Raw genomic sequence first — 17,383 nt, 5'->3', positions numbered from 1 at the left:
AGAACATGAGCAGCATGAGATAGGAAATGCTTTCAAATGTTTCAGACATGATATAATAACAGGTGTTATTCTTACTTCTGCCAACCTTATTTTCCATGAGCTACTGACTCCAAATAAAGACTACTCCGTACCCTGGTACTAAAGAGTACTACAAAGTAGCCAGGTATCAAACCCCGACAAGCAGATAACTTCAGGGTCAGGGTAAAGGAGTGTTGAGTGATTTGAAGAATGTAGAACCTCCAAATTATTTTTGAATTATGTATTTATTTCAAGAAGGACTATGCATACAAATACATTAATCTCAGAAAAGAGAAGATATGAATTATGCCAGATTATAGCTAATAGCTCATTTCCATCTGCAGTCCTAGTACCCACGTATCAAGCAGAATCGGCAGGGTTTGACCGAGACCAGCTGTCAAACTCATTTCTAACTAAGACGATGGCGAACACAACTATCATCTCATTAACTTGTTTTACTCTATCTCTCACTCTGCCTTAGGAAGGAATAGAAAAATGCCTTTCACCTTTCTCTTAGTAAAGAACAAGCATTTTCTAAGTAAGAAGTCTGGTTTGTATTGTGCCATTTTGTTTGGCTCTTAGCCTTTAATCCTAAAATAAACACAGTTGCGTGTTGGAATTCAGTTTTCCAGTTTTTTATTTAAGTTGCAGCCAGTGTTGGCATTGATACTAAGTTATCATGACTCATTCTGCGCTTAGGACACATTACTGTTATCTTAGGAAATAAAGCATCCTCATGCTGGTAATGTTTGTGGAGTGTGTCGTGTCACAGTTCTGCATTAGATCTCAGATCAGTCAAACTCTCTTGTAGCAGGACACCAAAACACCAGACAAAAGAGCCGCTGTTTTGGTGTTAATGTGATGATTCCGTGTCAGGTCCTCAGTGATGTGGACACCGAGGAACCTGAAGCTGCTGACTCTCTCCACCGTAGTCCCATTGATGGCGATGGGGGCGTGTCCCTCTCTCTGCTGCTTCCTGTAATCCCCAATCAACTCCTTGGTTTTGCTGACGTTGAGATGGAGGTTGTTTTCCTGGCACCAAGATGTCAGGGTTTCGACCTCCTCTCTGTACGCCGTCTCGTCGGTGATCAGGCCGATGGCGGTCACGATGGTGTTGGAGCTGTGTGTGGGCACGCAGTAGTGTGAACAGGAAGTAGAGGAGAGGGCTGAACACGCAGCCTAGAGGGGCTCCGGTGTTGAGGATCAGAGTGGAGGATGTGATGTTTCCCACCCACACTGCCTGGGGTCTGCCCGTAAGGAGGTTCAGGATCCAATCACAGAGGGCGCTGCTTAGCCTGAGGTCCCTGAGCTTGATGATGAGATTGGAGGGCACAATTGTGTTGAAAGCTGAATTGTAGTCATTGAACAGCATTCTCACATACGTGTTCCTCTGCTGTGGGATGCGATCTTATCATTATTCGATGTACATACCAAAAGTATACATTTCAAATAGAAAAATGTGATCCTTATGTTTTCACACGTAAGGATATATATCTAATATATCTAAAGTCAAATAAACCATTTGAAAACCCAAAGGACTATGTTGAAATGCCATGGCACAACGCTTCATGACTTCCTTTGCATATTGGATTTTGAAACGACTCACTCACATTGTCTTCTATGCAAATGTCTTTAAGTCTTAACAATTCCCCATATTCCTCAAAGTACGCTGCACGAGGATCATAAATTAATTGAACAGATAGATATCCCCTCAATGCTCATGCACAAAATGAATTTAGCTGAGTTTATTGTTAAATGAAGGTTCTGCAAGAAGGATGTGCATGAGTATTAAGTGCACCTTAAGGGAGTCCCTCTCTCCAAAGTGGAAATATGCTTCTGAGATCTCATCTCATATGAATTTGTCATAGCTAACGTAGCCGTGCTGTTGCTCACTGCCGCCCTCTGGCTAACTCTGAGCTATTTCTCGCCTCGCCTTCATTTTCCCATTTAACTTGGCTTCTTTTCAACAGCCTCCCCCTCGCACCTCTTTGTCCCTCTCTCCCTCCTCATCTTCCCCCTCCCATCGACTATGACCTTACAGTTTTGCATCCTCCAGTGGGACAATTAAAACTACCTTCCCGAGTGTGGGGGGGGGGGGGGGGGGAGAAAAAGGGAAGAAATAATGATGCCAGATTTTTTCGTGCAACTGCTTGCCTTTGAACTAGCTCCTCTTAAGTTGACTAAGCAACTGTTATAGCCGGTCTGACTGTGTTCCTATGCCACCGCTAGTCAAGGACATGCTGCCCTTCAGCCAACAAAATAAAATCTGTCTGATGTTCATTCAGTGCCAGACAATTCACTCATGTTCACATATCTTTCCCTTTCAACTTCCCTCCCTCTCTCTACCACTCTTGACAGGTGCAAGTGCAACCTTCATGCCAACAGCTGTGTGTTTGACAAAGAGAAGTTGGGCTGCGAGTGTGAACACAACACCACTGGGCCCGACTGTGGCCGCTGCAAGAAGAGTTACCAGGGCCGAGCCTGGAGTTCTGGCTCCTACCTGCCCATCCCCAAGGGCACCGCTAATATCTGTGAGTACACACACACACACACACACACACACACACACACACACACACACACACACACACACACACACACACACACACACACACACACACACACACACACACACACGTTGAGTAATTAAAAAGGATGGGTCACATGACAATGTAGGTATTAATATAGATATAGATATGAACAGAATATTGAAGACTTCCCAAGGCATGTGTTGCCGGTTCCCAATTAGCAGCATCCTGTGTGTCACCTATGAGAGTGCTGGGGTTTCAAAGCAATGCAAAGCAATAACAAATGCGACAATAAGATAAAAGTGTATAGAGCAAACAGAGTGCGGATTTACCTTCTATGTTGGGTGTATATAGTACAGGATATGTGTATCTGTTGTCCTTTGCTGTGGTTTACACTAATCAAACAGAGCTATTTTGATATAAAATAATATCAAGAGCAGATATTGGACCAACAAATTACACAATTACAATAACTACTAATTATATCAAAACTGTAACAAATTATTATTACAAAAGCTTGAACTGAAGCAGTCAAATATAAGGGAACACCCTGTTCCATTAGCAATATGCTATAACTAATGTGTTACGCAAGAAAAGTTTGGAGCTCTCTGCTGGAACTGCTACCCCCGCGACCCGACCACGGATACGCGGGAGAAGATGGATGGCTGGATAATGTATTACGCATGTTGCAGTGTACAGCAGGTGCAGTGGGATTATTGCATATGTGAGTGTTACAGGGTTCAGCAGATGCCCTGTGTCTGACTTCACTCTTTGTTACTGTCTTCCTATCCTTTTAAAATCACACCCACAGCAGTGAGTGAAAAGACTGCACGCCCTCTCCCTCATGTGCAAACTGAGTGTGCAGGGTCAGGGCTTTAGTGCACTTTAACTGTCAATTACAAGTTTGTTTCATCTGTACTTAAGGATGAACTGCCAGCTCTATCATTCAAATGATCTCAAGTATTCACATTAACTGAAGAAAACACTACTGATTTAACCATGGACTGAGTGTGCTGCATTCTGCATATTTCTGAAGAGTGTTTCATCTTCAAACGTCTTGATATTTTAAAGGTTTAGGTAAAAATAGGGTTTTCTTTCGAGAATAAAAACAAGACATGACCTAGAAACATGTTCATATTAATGTAAGCCAATAATGCCTGCATGTACAAATGTTCCAAAAACAGAGTGGAACCCTGATGCTAATGACTTTATCTCACAAAAGCGCACCTACTCATGAACAGTTACGTTTCATGAAGTTAAAACGAGCAATTTACAAATGTATTGTGCCGTTAGAGAGTGTGCTGAATCAAACTCATAGCACTCCTGAGTATATAGATAAGAACTTAAAAATATCTTGCAGGCGGCCCTTCCTTTGAGATATTGCGCTTTCCTGATAAACATGCCTCAAATAAAAGAAGGAATCCGAAGCTTTTAACAAGCAATATTTGGCAATATTACAATCTCTGTTCCCTCTTTTTATAAAGGTTCTCTATCTTACACCCAAACGTTTGCTGTTAGTTTATTTGGATCCCAAACTCTTCTCAAGTTGTGAAAAAAAAGAAAATGTCTCCTTACATCAGTGGTTCTCAAATCTTTTTTTTTTTTTATATATATATATATAACCATTTAAAACAACAAAAAAAATCATAATTTGAAAAATTATTGATTTGAAAATAATATGATGCAATACAGTACCATTACGTCTGGGTCTCTGTGTTTCATTAAAGCTCGGCTCTGTGTGTGTGGAACGAGCCATTTTGTGTGCACGAGCGAGAGAGAGAGCGCACCGGTACCGGAGATCGTTGCTGTTAGCTTCTGGTGCTAGCGAGCTACGCTAACAGATATAAGGAGTTTTTTCAACAACAAAGTGGAGGAGAGTCCTCTCCTGTCAGACTGAGAGGCTCAGTGAGCTAAAGGACTCTCAGTGTTATCTCAGTGGGTCTCAAACGTTTTGGTAACCATTAATGTAAACAATTATTTCCGAGGCACACATTTATATGATCATTATAGTTATAAAAAAATAAGAGAATAAATGAAAAACAGGTATGAAATACTATATGACAGCAAAACAAGAATAAAGTTTAAAAGGGTGATTTGTAAAATATCCATAAAGAAAAAGTAAACCTGTTTACAGTTCTGTTTCAAATGGGTGTTGAGAGAGGTATCCATAGATCTCTTCATTTTGCTCTCAAAGTGCACCAGATTGATGCATTTAACTTCAATATTTAAAAATAAATCTTCCCGGGGGAGCTTGCCCCGGACCCCCCTATGTGAGGTCCACACACCACCTATAAAAATAGCACTTGATCCCTATTTACACCTATATGCCGTGAGCTGATTATCGAGCCTTCATTGTAACAGTCGTGGGTACACTGTGAATATGTGTGGGGATTGTTGCAGTAGAACATTCCACTGTAGCGCCCGGTACATTAATGAGAAACCCTAAATGTTTGAGCACCCTCTATGAAACGTCAAGCTACCCCACAGCACCCCCAAAAGAAGTCTCTGGCGCCGCCACTGAGCCTGACTATGTGTGTTGGGGGGCCCGACTTTTATTTTTCTCCAAAGGGGGGGCCTGACAGAAAAAGTTTGGGAACCACTGCCTTACATTAAGAAGTTTAGTGGCACTGAAGTCACGAGCTAAGCTATGATCAATAGCAATCACGTTAGCATAAAAACAATCACCATCGGCCCGTTCTTGTTATCCTCTCCAGTTTGCCTGCCATACATCAGCTAAAACAGCAGGGTGAAGAGAGGCAGGGCTATAAGTTGGAGCGTTCCGGCATTCATTTGTAAGCCTACGTTTTATCCCGCTCTGTCCCCTTATTGCATCCGCTGTGATTTCTTCCCTCTGTGGTGCTGGAGGACTCTGGGACACCGGCTGATGACTTATTCTGCCTCCCAGAGGATCCGTGTTATGAGATCTAGGGAGGGTTAGTAAAATGGCCATTCCCAGAGTCCAGATTGACAGCACATTATTAAAAAAGGTGACACACACACACAGGTGCTCATCCAGACCTCCTTATTTCACACACACACACACACACACACACACACACACACACACACACACACACACACACACACACACACACACATCCATAACTACTACACAAGGACACACACTCTCCCTTTGCCCTGCAAGTCATGAAAAACAGTCTTAGTATAAAGTGCATTATTATACTTTGTCTTGGAGGGGAAAAAATCCATAATGTAATAACACAGTGGAAAATGTATAGAAATGCAAGGCTTTCCCTCCTGAATAGAAAAAAAAAGTCTGACAGAAAAATGCACCTTGTGCTGTTTGGTAATTGTCAAGCCTGTTCAAGTCCAATTCCAAAAGTCTCCTTCACTCTCAATGTTTCCCCCCAAACCCAGTGAGCATATGGCAGCTCTTCGGAGACAAATTTGTCAAAGATGAAAATGTAATTAAGATTTAATTTATTTTTACTATGCCCATCAAGACGTCTGATGCGATAAGGAGATCGATGAATCATCATCCGGAGTGGGTGTGGAGTTGGGGAGGGGGGAGGGGGAGGGGGCGGGGGCGATATTTTGTCGTACAATGGCGTTAAGAATAAGAAGAACATGATTTAAAAAGTGATGAAGAGAGAAAAGGATGGCGGAGATAGAAGGAGGGGAAGTGGGCATCACTCTCTGTCACAGCTAACTCAGCCTTCTGGGGTGGCTCTGTCTCTCTCGCTTGTCCTCTCTCCATCTATGTCTCTCATTTCCCCCTCACCCGTCTCTCAGCCTCCCGCATTCTCGTTTTTTCCTTCTGTGGGGACAGAAGGAGAGGGATCAGTTTGAGAATTAACCATGGCAGTTCATTTCACTGTAGGCTGAGGACACTGAGGGAGATAGAAGCGGGCGGGGGGTGCAGTGACTGGTGGCCTTTGAAAAGTTGATTTAGAAAAGTAAAAAATATACCCTAATTTTGTTTTTACGTGAAAATCCTCAAATGCACTTTAAACTGGAGGACTGGGCTTTTTGCAGCATGTTTGTGTCTGAATATTATGTGTAGTAAAATAAAACATATTAGCTTAGCATGTTAGCTGCTGGATGTCAGTAGCAACTGTCTAAGGTAGCTTCAACACAAAGTATAACTCAAGCTCAAAGCTAGACTTACTTCAATTAAATCGATATCTTTGTTTTTCTTTCCTAATAAACTAAATGTACACTTTATATAAAGCAGGGTTGTCAACTTTGGGTACCTGGCTGGAGTGAGATTTTTATATTTAATTACGCATATGCGGACTAAATGACTGCTATCGTGTAGCGGGACCTTAGCATAACTTTTCTGACCTCGATACATTCCCATTTACATGAGGAAGTGACTAGCAGTTTTAAAGGATGTACTTGAATTGTTATTATATATTATCATTATGTCAGTGGTCTAAAATGGCCATACAACGGTGCTAACAATATTATCGTTTATCGCAATCATTTCCGGGAAAATGTATCCAACAAAATTAATTATCATGAGAGGCCTTTACATGAAACACACACACACACAAACAAATCTACAGACTTACTCCAAACTGCCAACTATATTAATTAACACACTCTCACTCTCATATACTCTATTTTGGCCTGGTAGAACAATAAGCAGCAGACTTTTACTTTTTTATCATTTCTACTGGATCGTAGATCTGCGCATGCGCAACACGGGACGGGGATTGACCAACCGGCTCCCACTGCTCTGCTGTCTGTTAATGTTGTTAAGAGTGGTGGGGGCGTGCGGAAGCGGATCGACAGCTTCAGCAGCTGTCAACTCAACATTGTAAATAACAAACCAAAAACGATCGCCGGTTTATATATATAATAGTTTGGGCAGCGTGAGAGCGTGAGATTGAGAGTGAAAGCGTGTGTCACGCCAGATGCGTGAGAGTTGGCAACCCTGTATAAAGGTACAACTAGCTGAAGGTTATCTTTAACAATGGGGTAACAGCGAGCCTAGATCAATCCGAAGGTTTGAAATCAATCTGCCAGCTAGCACCCCTAAAGCTTGCTAATTAACAACTTATTTATTGCTTGTCTAAAAGGCACAAGTTGTGTTATCTTTTGGGGAATATGCGCTGGATTCATGTCTTTACTAAGTTTACCATGCAGAGTCCAGACTCCAAGAAGTCACCTCTGAAGTCTCTTTGCAGAACCAATTATCTGCTGGCTGTTGCCGGATAAATCTATTTTCCAAAATGTTAGAATAACCTTTAAGGTATTATATTTTTAACAGTCTAATAACAACTTTAATTTGCCATGTATTAAAATCCATATGTATATTACCATTGCATTTTAACCTCACTTAGTATAAGTGTTTTTATTCACAAATGGAAGCAATGATTGCCGTGGTCTGATACTCACACATAAATGTACCGTTTTTGTGCAATAACTCTATTCAGAAAGTCATCATTTCAGAAAGTTTTTTCTGTCCGCTGCTTGATAAAACGTATAGATCTCCTTGTCAGGACAGGATTAGGAGACACTTGTTCAGATTTAGTAGAAGCCAGCCTCACAGTTTGAGGATCTCCTTTGATCAAAGCATTTAAAAGCATGGACACGCCGTGGGTTTCACTGTAATGATTCATCCACTGCCTGAAGAGAAAAATCCACATGAGACTTTCACCATCTGAATAAAACCGGGCACTTCTTGGTCCCAGGTGAAAATGAAAAGAAGGCCTGTCATATCTGGACAAGGACAGTTATTATTAAAACAACAAATATAATTGTAATGCTGTTGTTCTCTAACTAGTGTTCTTAATGCAGAGACATCAGATGCTACATTCTTATGGTATTTTGCCAGTCCTACTAGGAGATGCTGATCATAGAAATGTGACCAAACACACATAGACAAATATAGACCTGATTAAACCTTCCTCTTGTGTAAAGAAAGTAGGTTTCTATACATATTTCAATGACAAATCCAAATCCCAAAGGAACTAATAATGGTCTACATCGCATTGAAGAATACATCTCATTATTTTGTGAATGAAGACACTCAATGTTTACTGTATGGGAGCCTCTGAGACGTGATTGGTGAACATAAATTATGTGGTTTACATAGTAAACCAACTCCAAAAATGAGTTGTTTAAATATTTATTACAGGCATTAGATGGATTAATGAGCCCTGGTTAGCACATTACTTACTAATGCATTGGTGTAATCACATTACTTTACTAATGAAGCGCTAACAAAGCACTCGTGTAATCACATTACACATGCCAGTATGTGCCAATACACTTGTTCCATTTATAAATTCAATTCAAAGCCAGTGGTTGATAAAAAAAAATAAGGTAATCATTTTTAAATTGATCATTTCCGTTGCTTAGATGTAAAAACGACAGACTGCTCTGTAAAAAACAGTATTTTTCACCAAGCTTACATTCATTTAATGCCACGTGTTCACAGATCTTCACACATAAACACATTTTCTGTGCTCACATAGCTTCACTCCCATCTTCTCCCCCTCTCGTGCAACATCACCCACTCATTTATGCCTCTTTCCTTTTCCCACAGCTATTTGAATTTCCATGTTATCCCGTTCTTTTTTTTTATCCCTCATTGCCCGTCGTTTTGCATCCCCTCATTCTGTTGCTCTCTCTGCCCTTCTTCATCTTCTTCTGCCTGCGCCTAATCTTGCTCCATCTCTTGGTTTTGTTTCATGCTCGCATTCTCTTTCTCTCTCTCCCACAACACCCCCAACCACCCCAGAGACCAAGCGTGTTTACTCTGTCTTTTCCACATCTCGGCTCTGTGCAGCTGTGACCGTAATCTTTCTTTCAAATATTTGTTTCTTTCATCTCCATTTTCTGTATACTTCCCCCATAGCTACCACCACCGACGTACACCTCATTCCTTCCCTGAAATCTTAAACTGTTCTTCTTCCAACTTGGCTCCTTGGCTCTTTAAGACTTGCCACCTTCAATTCAGATCTACACACTGAAAGAGAGTGCGTTTAGCCGGGCACTAAAGCCGTAATTTCGCTCCTAAGGAATTCAATCAAGTTGCTCGCCGTTTGCTTTTGTTTTGGCAGCCTTTGCGCTACTAACCAGTTAGCAACTGGCTATCACCACCACTAGGCTCTGTATAGCCAAAGAGCTCCACCTGATGATGAATTGCTATAAAAGGATGGCAGCCAGGGAAAGTAATTACCAACCTTGCCTGTGGGGGAAATGTAGCAGTTAAGCCCCTTTTCAGAGTAGGTGGCACCAAGACAAACAGGTGAGACACATCGAAGGTCAAAGCAGAATGGATACTGACAGAAACAATGTAATGACACACACACACACACACACACACTGCCACGCCAACAACTACATGTGCTCTTGGCAGTAGAATCCCATAGCATATATATGTGACACATTGAGGGTGAATAAATGACAGATTAGCTTGTTCAGCGAGGAAATAGGATGTATGCCTAAGATTTAGAGCCCATAGACCCATGAGAGTACATTTTATTATTGGCTTCTGATGATCCATTAGCACGGTTACAGTGGTGATCTTGGATGGATGACAACATAGCTGGAACTGCACCAGTGAAGGATGAACCTCCAACACACATTGTAACCATGGCTCTCTCATGTGAGACTTAGGCTGCGGCCCCACGAGGACGAATTTGGTCGTTTGCGTTACTGTTTAGTGTCATATAGACCGTTCGGCCACACGAGGACGACCGAATATGGCACTAAACGACTGAGGAAACGACAACGGGTCCCAAGGTGGATAGAAATGCATACGCCACTCTCTGGGGGGTCAAACGGCTCCGTGTGTGCGCCCTATACGGACATTTTCAGATCACTGATAGTGATTGCGCAATAGCCCCGCCTCTCCCCACCTCTTCTGCTCACCTCCGCTTACCGCGCGCCAGTGCTGAAGTGTTTCGCCACCAACAACAACAACAATGGCGGATCGCAGAGTTGATATCGTGCTCCGGACGCTATTGACCATGCTACAGTTGTTTGTGCAACATCTACAGCAATAATGATGAGGCAATAGCCCCGCCTCTCCCCACCTCTGCTGCTCACCCCCGCGTCAAAGTAAACTGCACCCTGAATTCAGATTATTTATCTTTCTCTCACGAGTGAAGTCTAATCTGACAGGACGGAGACACGCAGCTCTGCTCACACAAAACACACACTTCAAGTCAGATCATCACCCTTAGCTATTTTAATTACCTCTCAAACTCCCTAAACTAGTTATAAATATGTTTATTTTTACAGTCGGCCGGGTCACTGATTACTGGATGAACTGCTGCATGAGACAGACACTGACGCTGTCTGAAGAGAGGGAGGAAAAAGAGAGGCTCCGTGTATTTTGTTATTATATTATATAGAGTCGTTATTCATTTGTTTTAAAGCTCAATAAATAACAAAGAAGACCTTTGACCGGCACTTTTATAATTTTATCCGGAAGATTTCAACTTTAATACACGTTGACTGGCGAAAAACTCTGCCCGGTTCCCTCGGCCCCCACCGCGGAGAATAAACAGAAGGGCAACCATGACAACCATGCTTCTTCGCTGCTTTTGTGGAGGGAGTTACAGCGCCACGTAGAGGCTCCTGCATATGTACTGCAGCTTCTCCAGCGGTTGGAGATAAACGGAGCGGTCTCGTGTGGGCAGACACTATCCGGATAACTATTGCATGTGGACGGAAGCTGTTTGCGATTGCGTTTGCGTTAATCCTATGCGTTTAGCCGTTTTCGTCCTCGTGGGGCCGCAGCCTTATTGTAAATCAGTTGATGGCCCACATGGCAAAGGCTCTCTTCTGTATTGTAATGCCCACATTTGTTTGTGTGTGTGTGTGTGTTCTGTTGCTGAACCCACATGCGAACAGATCATGTTCAGTGAATCACACACCTCATCGTGTTCACCACCCAGCGGATCGCAACCATGATCCCTGCACAACTCCTACAAATCAATGGAGGACACCGTCAACATAAGCAGCTCCTAATGCTCTTCCTGTGCGATAGGACCAAATCAGATTGCAGCCATGCCCCGTAATGGCCAGGCCCGGGCAGGTGAAGGGGATTGGAAATGACGGTGATTGAAAATCAATGGAATGACCCGACATGGGATCCTGGACATCTGCTCGAACCCCACAGGTTGTTCATAAAGCGGCGAATAATTGCTCTGACAGTCCACTGGTGTTCCAAACCATGACCTAGAAGAAAAGGTTATTTGACCCTGAACGAAGGGTCCTGATTTGGTACAGTCATTTTGTCTGGATCAGATCACTTTTCTGATAACGGAGTGATACACAGTAAATTCCGGAGTGTTCCTTTAACACTCTGAGATAAGGACCATATGTTCACTGGCTCTCAGTGTTAAAATTAACACTTAAGTGTTCATTTAACTCTTGAATCCCTCCCTTTAAGTCTTAATTTAACCCTTAACACTGCCAGTGAACATATGGTCCTTATCTCCGGAGTGTTAAATTAACACTCCGGATTTGACTGTGTTGACTTATTTAGGAAAGGCACACATGTTTCATACAATGCAGATTAATGTGTGTGAATATATGTCTGTGTATCTGAAGAATGTTCTCTGTGCTCCAACTGTGAACTTACAGTTTGGTGACACACACTAATGGAAGTCACCTCTCTGCTGCTCCCTGGTTTTATATTTACATCCCTCTCAGGTCAATGTAATGGGTCCCCTGCCAGACTCGATGCAGGTACTGTAGCGCCTGTGTATTATTGCACTGAGTCAGCTCAATCAGACTCCTTTAGCAATGTGTTACAGTGTTTTTCTCCCTTTTCATAGCTCACTTAAAGAGCTGTAAAACATGCAGTGTCACATGTTGGACTGATAATGTATAATTGGCTTGGCATATGCATACGTAGAGATTGCAGTAGCCTAGTTACGTTAGCATTGCTATGACCCTGTAAAATGGGTTTTGAATATGAACTTGATTGACGTTCTTTATATCAAGACTGAGGCTGTGCCTGCTCATACCAGACCAATTATGTCAGCAGAGGCCTCCTGCACTTCACAGCTTTCAGACAGGTCACAGATTTGGCTCCCTAAATACAGCTCGCAGGCAGAGATCAGAAGAAGAGTGATTGAATGACAGGAGTTTGATCAAAGTCCACAAACACAAAAACATGCACCTACGCAGGAAATACTCACCTTCCCTCTGAGTACTTGGAGATATTTTGTGACGGCTACATTAGGCGCCCCCAAACATCCCGCGCAGATACCTCCCCGGCTTCCTCAGCCGAAGATGTGGTGGTTAGCGAATAAAAATAAAGAAAAAAAGCCTATTTATTTAGTTTCTTCCCCTTTAGTCGACGAGGGCTCATTTCTCCTCTTGCCCAGCATGCTTCCTCTTTTCATGGTGAGGGGGTTGTTTGTTTTTGTGGGCATGCTGCCTTGCCCTCCCTTACTTGCAGGGAGGGCAAGTCCAAACAGATGATTAGAAAAAGTGGAGCTGGCATTGATCTCCTGGGGAGGCGTATGGCGCAGTGGACAGAGCCTTGGTGTTGGGATAAGGGGGCCACAGGTTCAAACCCCACTGCAGTCAGCATGTCGTTGTGTCCCTGGGCAAGACACCTCACCCCAAATTGCTCCTTTGGGGATTGTCCACAGTATTGAGTATGTAAGTCGCTTTGGATAAAAGCGTCTAACAAGTAACGTCTAATGAAAGCAAATTCCTCCCAAAACAAATGGCAACCAAAAAATATAAAGCAGTTACCTTCAAGCTTATAGACGCAGAGAAAAAAGGGACACAACCAAGATGTCGGTAGTTAGATCATTAGCTTCTTACAAGGACTCTTTTTGCCTCCTGGACATCTCAATCAAACGCAGATCTACGGCCAGCCAACGTCCTGGTGTGGGAGAGATCTGGTCACCATGGGGATGAGACAGACTTTATTATCTGCTCAGTGACAGTCTGGCACAAGGGATTGCTTGATGGAGGGATGGACAGGCAGGCAGCAGGATAAGACATGCTCTCCTACGGCAGGAATCAGACGTAGAATTTCCCAAATATGATATCATTTGACATGTTGCGTGTCTGTGTGCATCAGATTCTGTCTCATGTGTCTTTGGCAGCTCATGTTTTAAAGACAGTGTGCTGAGAAAGGGTCAACTTTTTAACTTCAAAATATATAAAATATCAAAGTCTGTCTGTGAGGTTGTGGGCTGTGCTGAAACTGTTTTTTTCAGTGATTTTGAAATATTTTCAGGTGTGTATCTTTTGCTGTACAAGAGGGCAGCAATGACCTTTCAAGGCAACAACAGGCAAATCAAAGCAGAAATAATGAAGGGAACCAGAAGAAACTAAAGAGATATTAACAATCCTCAAACCTTTCACACTCTGTCCCTATTGGCCAGAACAAACCTTGACAGGTGTGTAGTTGAGATCAAAACGAAGGCAAGAGTTCAAAGATGCAGTGGCGGTTCTAGACCAATTTGACGGGGGGGCCACTGGGGGGCCAGTTATTTTCTGAGGGGGGCACAATAAATGCAGGACGAAAAAGAGAACTAGACAGTATGAAGTAATTGTGCATAAGAAAACAGTGCAATACAGTTATTGGTATTTGTTTCAGTACACTTATTTATTTCAGATAGATCTTATAGTTATTACTGTTAGCTTCAGATTAAGTTATAGTGCAATGTTTGCACTAACACCATATTTATATAAAAATAAAGGCAATGAACAGTTACATCTCTACTTTACATAAGGGTGAGGTTAAAGTTATTGCCTTAAAGACATTTAGATCTCCATTAACTTGTGTTTTTTTCTCTTTCTCTCTTGCAGGTATCCCTAATAACATTGGTCCAGTTAGTAAGTACACCTTACAAAATAACTATATGAATGCTTGATGCTTTGCTTTGCCTACTGTGCCACCCTTCACCATACATCCCTAAACTTGGTGCCAAATGTTCATTTCTGATTCCAATCTTCCTACAAAGGTTTGCTCAACAACTGTTGACAAACCTTGTTTTTTGGGAAGACAGATAAGCAATAGCTAGGGGCTATGTTCTCATGATGTAGGCATATTAATTGACCTTATCCAGACTCAACTCAACCAGATTACTCTTGCCTAGCTCTGCATGCAGAATGGCGTTTTTGTTCTCTTCTTCTCTCCCATGCATTATAAATAAATGGCATCTAGACTTTATTAAAGTGCCAAGACGTCTCTGGCAGTATAATGTCACAGGAGGTCATTTTAATATAAGCCGCAAGCGCCTGGGCTGGTATTATCTTCGTCAACCAGTAGCCCCTAAGGAGGGGAAGGAAGAAGAGAGGTGCCATGTCTCATGTTACCGCTGCCTGGAAGGCTGTGTGATACAGGAACCATGGGACTGTATTGAACAAGTCAAAGTGCATTCACAGCCTGGCTCAATTCTCTTTATCTTTTTTCTCATTGCCCTGTTCTTAGTGAATCTTCTCTGTTTCTAGCGCATTGATTAGTAAATTGCCCCCTCCATGTCTGTTCCTGGACCTTCATAGTCTGGCTAGGGTTAAGGAGACATGCTTGTTTTTAATAAACTGGCCCCGATGATCAACTTGCCGGTCAAATGGTTATTAAGACAAGTCATCTACAGTATACTGTAGCTGCAATATTGTCGGCTCTGGCTAAAATGTACTTTAGAATACACTGGAATGAGGTAAAAGGGCAATTATATTATCGAAAGAAAACCAATTTACCTTTATGCGTAAGAAATGTTAACTGGTTTTAAAGTATATTTTGATATATATGCAAAAAAGTTGAAATAGTATAAAGTCAAAATCCTTTTGGGCACATTACCGATACTCCAACAGCAATGCCTTATCCCTCCACTTCCCATCTAGATGAGAGCCATAGCTTGACATTCTGAGTAACCATTCATTCTTTTTGTCCTTGTTTTATAATGCGAGTGTCTACTTTGACCCAATATCTAGTTAATTCCCAAGTGTAACCAAGCCAAGCCAGGACACGATAAGGACACGCTTGTTTTCATCGTTTAACAGCTAAGATGATCACTGGGCAAGTTTCCCAAACCTTGCTGTGTCAGACTCAGCCAGAAACAGAGTGTTCCCAGGTGGTTTTTAATCAGGCTTTAGATTGGAAGTGAACACTGGTTGTAAAGTCTGATGCTGTGTCAGAAATGGACATGTGGCCAAGGACACCAAACTACCCTCTCCAAATCTCCCCCTGCTTGCCTTCCTACCTCATCACATTAGAAATAATGTGTCCAATCCATGCACTGCCTGACGAGAGTTTAGCATGTGTGTGCATGCTCCTCGTATATACATGCTTACATAATCACGTCAGTCCTCTCTATCCCACCTAAATAGGCTGTCCTCAAATCCTTTACAGGGAGTGTGCATGCTGATAAGTGTCTGGTTGTGTGTGTGTGAGAGCGTATGTTTGTTTTTTGGGAAGGGGGTTGCTGTAGAAAATACACAAACGAACGTCTCCACTTCTCATCCAGATTGCCCCTCAGGGATTTAGAGTTCTTCACACGAGAGGCTGTCTTGTCACTACAGCCTCCCAATGAACAAGAAAACTGAAGAGGATGAGGCTGTTTTAGATGCAACACAAACCAAGTTTAGTTCTGCGTTCTTAATGAAGGAAGAATAAAGTGGACTTAAAAAGAACAGGAGGTCCATGAGGTTGTTAAATTGACTGAAAGCTAAACCATTGTGGAGAAAAAAAGAAAGCACAGCGTTGTTCATGCTTTAGTTTGAAGCCAATTGAATCTCTTATTGACTTTTCTCAATTATATTTCAAGTTTATTAAGTCAGGCAGAATTGCCTAATGTGGACCATTAAAGTGAAATTAATATTTTAAAAAAACAATCCTGTCCACGCAAGATTGCATTTCATTATGGGTATGGCATTGATTAAAATCTGTCACCAGTCATTTAGCTTGCCTAACCTGAATATTCCCCATAACGAAATAATTAATGGAACCCAGATGTGTATTACATCCAATCAATTGCCAACACAGAATAATTAAAAACGAACTTACTGTACCAATTAGAGGTTATAGATCCAGACAACGCAGTTTGCTCATGTGTGTTTTTTTTAGATAATACATACTTTGGGTTGTTGTCAGAAATGCATTTCTCCTGCCCTAACAAGTCAGTTTGATTCATTAGGAAACCGCTTCACCAGGAATAGAGGAACTAAATTCAGAACAAAAAATTAAGGGACATGACAATTTACAAGATATAAGACCTGAGTTTGAGTGGAGACGTGGTGGGCCCTTTTTCTTCAGCACTTTATTTTGTAAATCTGTCACTTTCAAAGAGCCTCTCATCGAGTGTCTCAAGTGTCTTCAACCCACTGGAGATGTGGCAGTCATCACTAATTCCACAATACCCCAGCAGGATCCATTGTAAAACGTTTTTGGGGGAGATAAAAAAAATTGAATAAAAGGATGAAACGGGAGGAACTGCATGATCGTCTTTCGTTCATGCAGTTTTAAAAATCAATGATTTATGTTGTAAAGGAGGCTTGAAAGTGATTGTCACAGTGTGCAGACATGCCAAGCTCAAACCTAATAAGTTATTTAATTCCAATGCAGTGGAATAAAAAAATCTTTGAATCAATAATTCCATGGGAGAAAGTCATTTTTTAATGATCTGGCCTGAACAGAAGTCTCGTATCAGATTCACCCTTAGCGAGGCCAATAGGCTCCATGCCAAGACGCCACTGGATGTTAATTACCCAAGATTGCATGATTCATGAGTCAATAGCAAAAGGACAGAAAGATCAAGTGAAGAGATAAGGGGCACAATGAGGAAACGTATCTGTATTCCTCCCTTTGCTCGAGTCCTCTCCATTTCCAACCAATGTATTTCCCTGACACGGAAATACGGACGTGTATGTAATTATTCGGT

The 17,383-nt window shown here is 42.0% G+C and overlaps 1 protein-coding gene across 9 annotated transcripts in view; it reads left to right on the top strand.

The window, feature by feature from the left end:
* The window catches only part of ntng1a (netrin g1a), a 92,974-nt gene that overhangs the window by 61,851 nt on the left and 13,740 nt on the right, over positions 1-17,383 (top strand). For all 9 annotated transcript variants that reach the window (XM_034108309.1, XM_034108316.1, XM_034108312.1 and 6 more), the window contains exons 4-5: positions 2,377-2,549; positions 14,310-14,336. In XM_034108309.1, coding sequence (XP_033964200.1) covers positions 2,377-2,549; positions 14,310-14,336 — 200 coding nt within the window. The remainder of the gene's footprint in view (positions 1-2,376; positions 2,550-14,309; positions 14,337-17,383) is intronic.

The sequence above is a fragment of the Pseudochaenichthys georgianus genome, chromosome 20, assembly GCF_902827115.2.
Source record: "Pseudochaenichthys georgianus chromosome 20, fPseGeo1.2, whole genome shotgun sequence".
NCBI classification, from domain to species: Eukaryota; Metazoa; Chordata; class Actinopteri; order Perciformes; family Channichthyidae; genus Pseudochaenichthys; species Pseudochaenichthys georgianus.
Note: the sequence above shows the minus strand (reverse complement) of the source record. Positions and strands in the feature narration are given on the sequence as shown.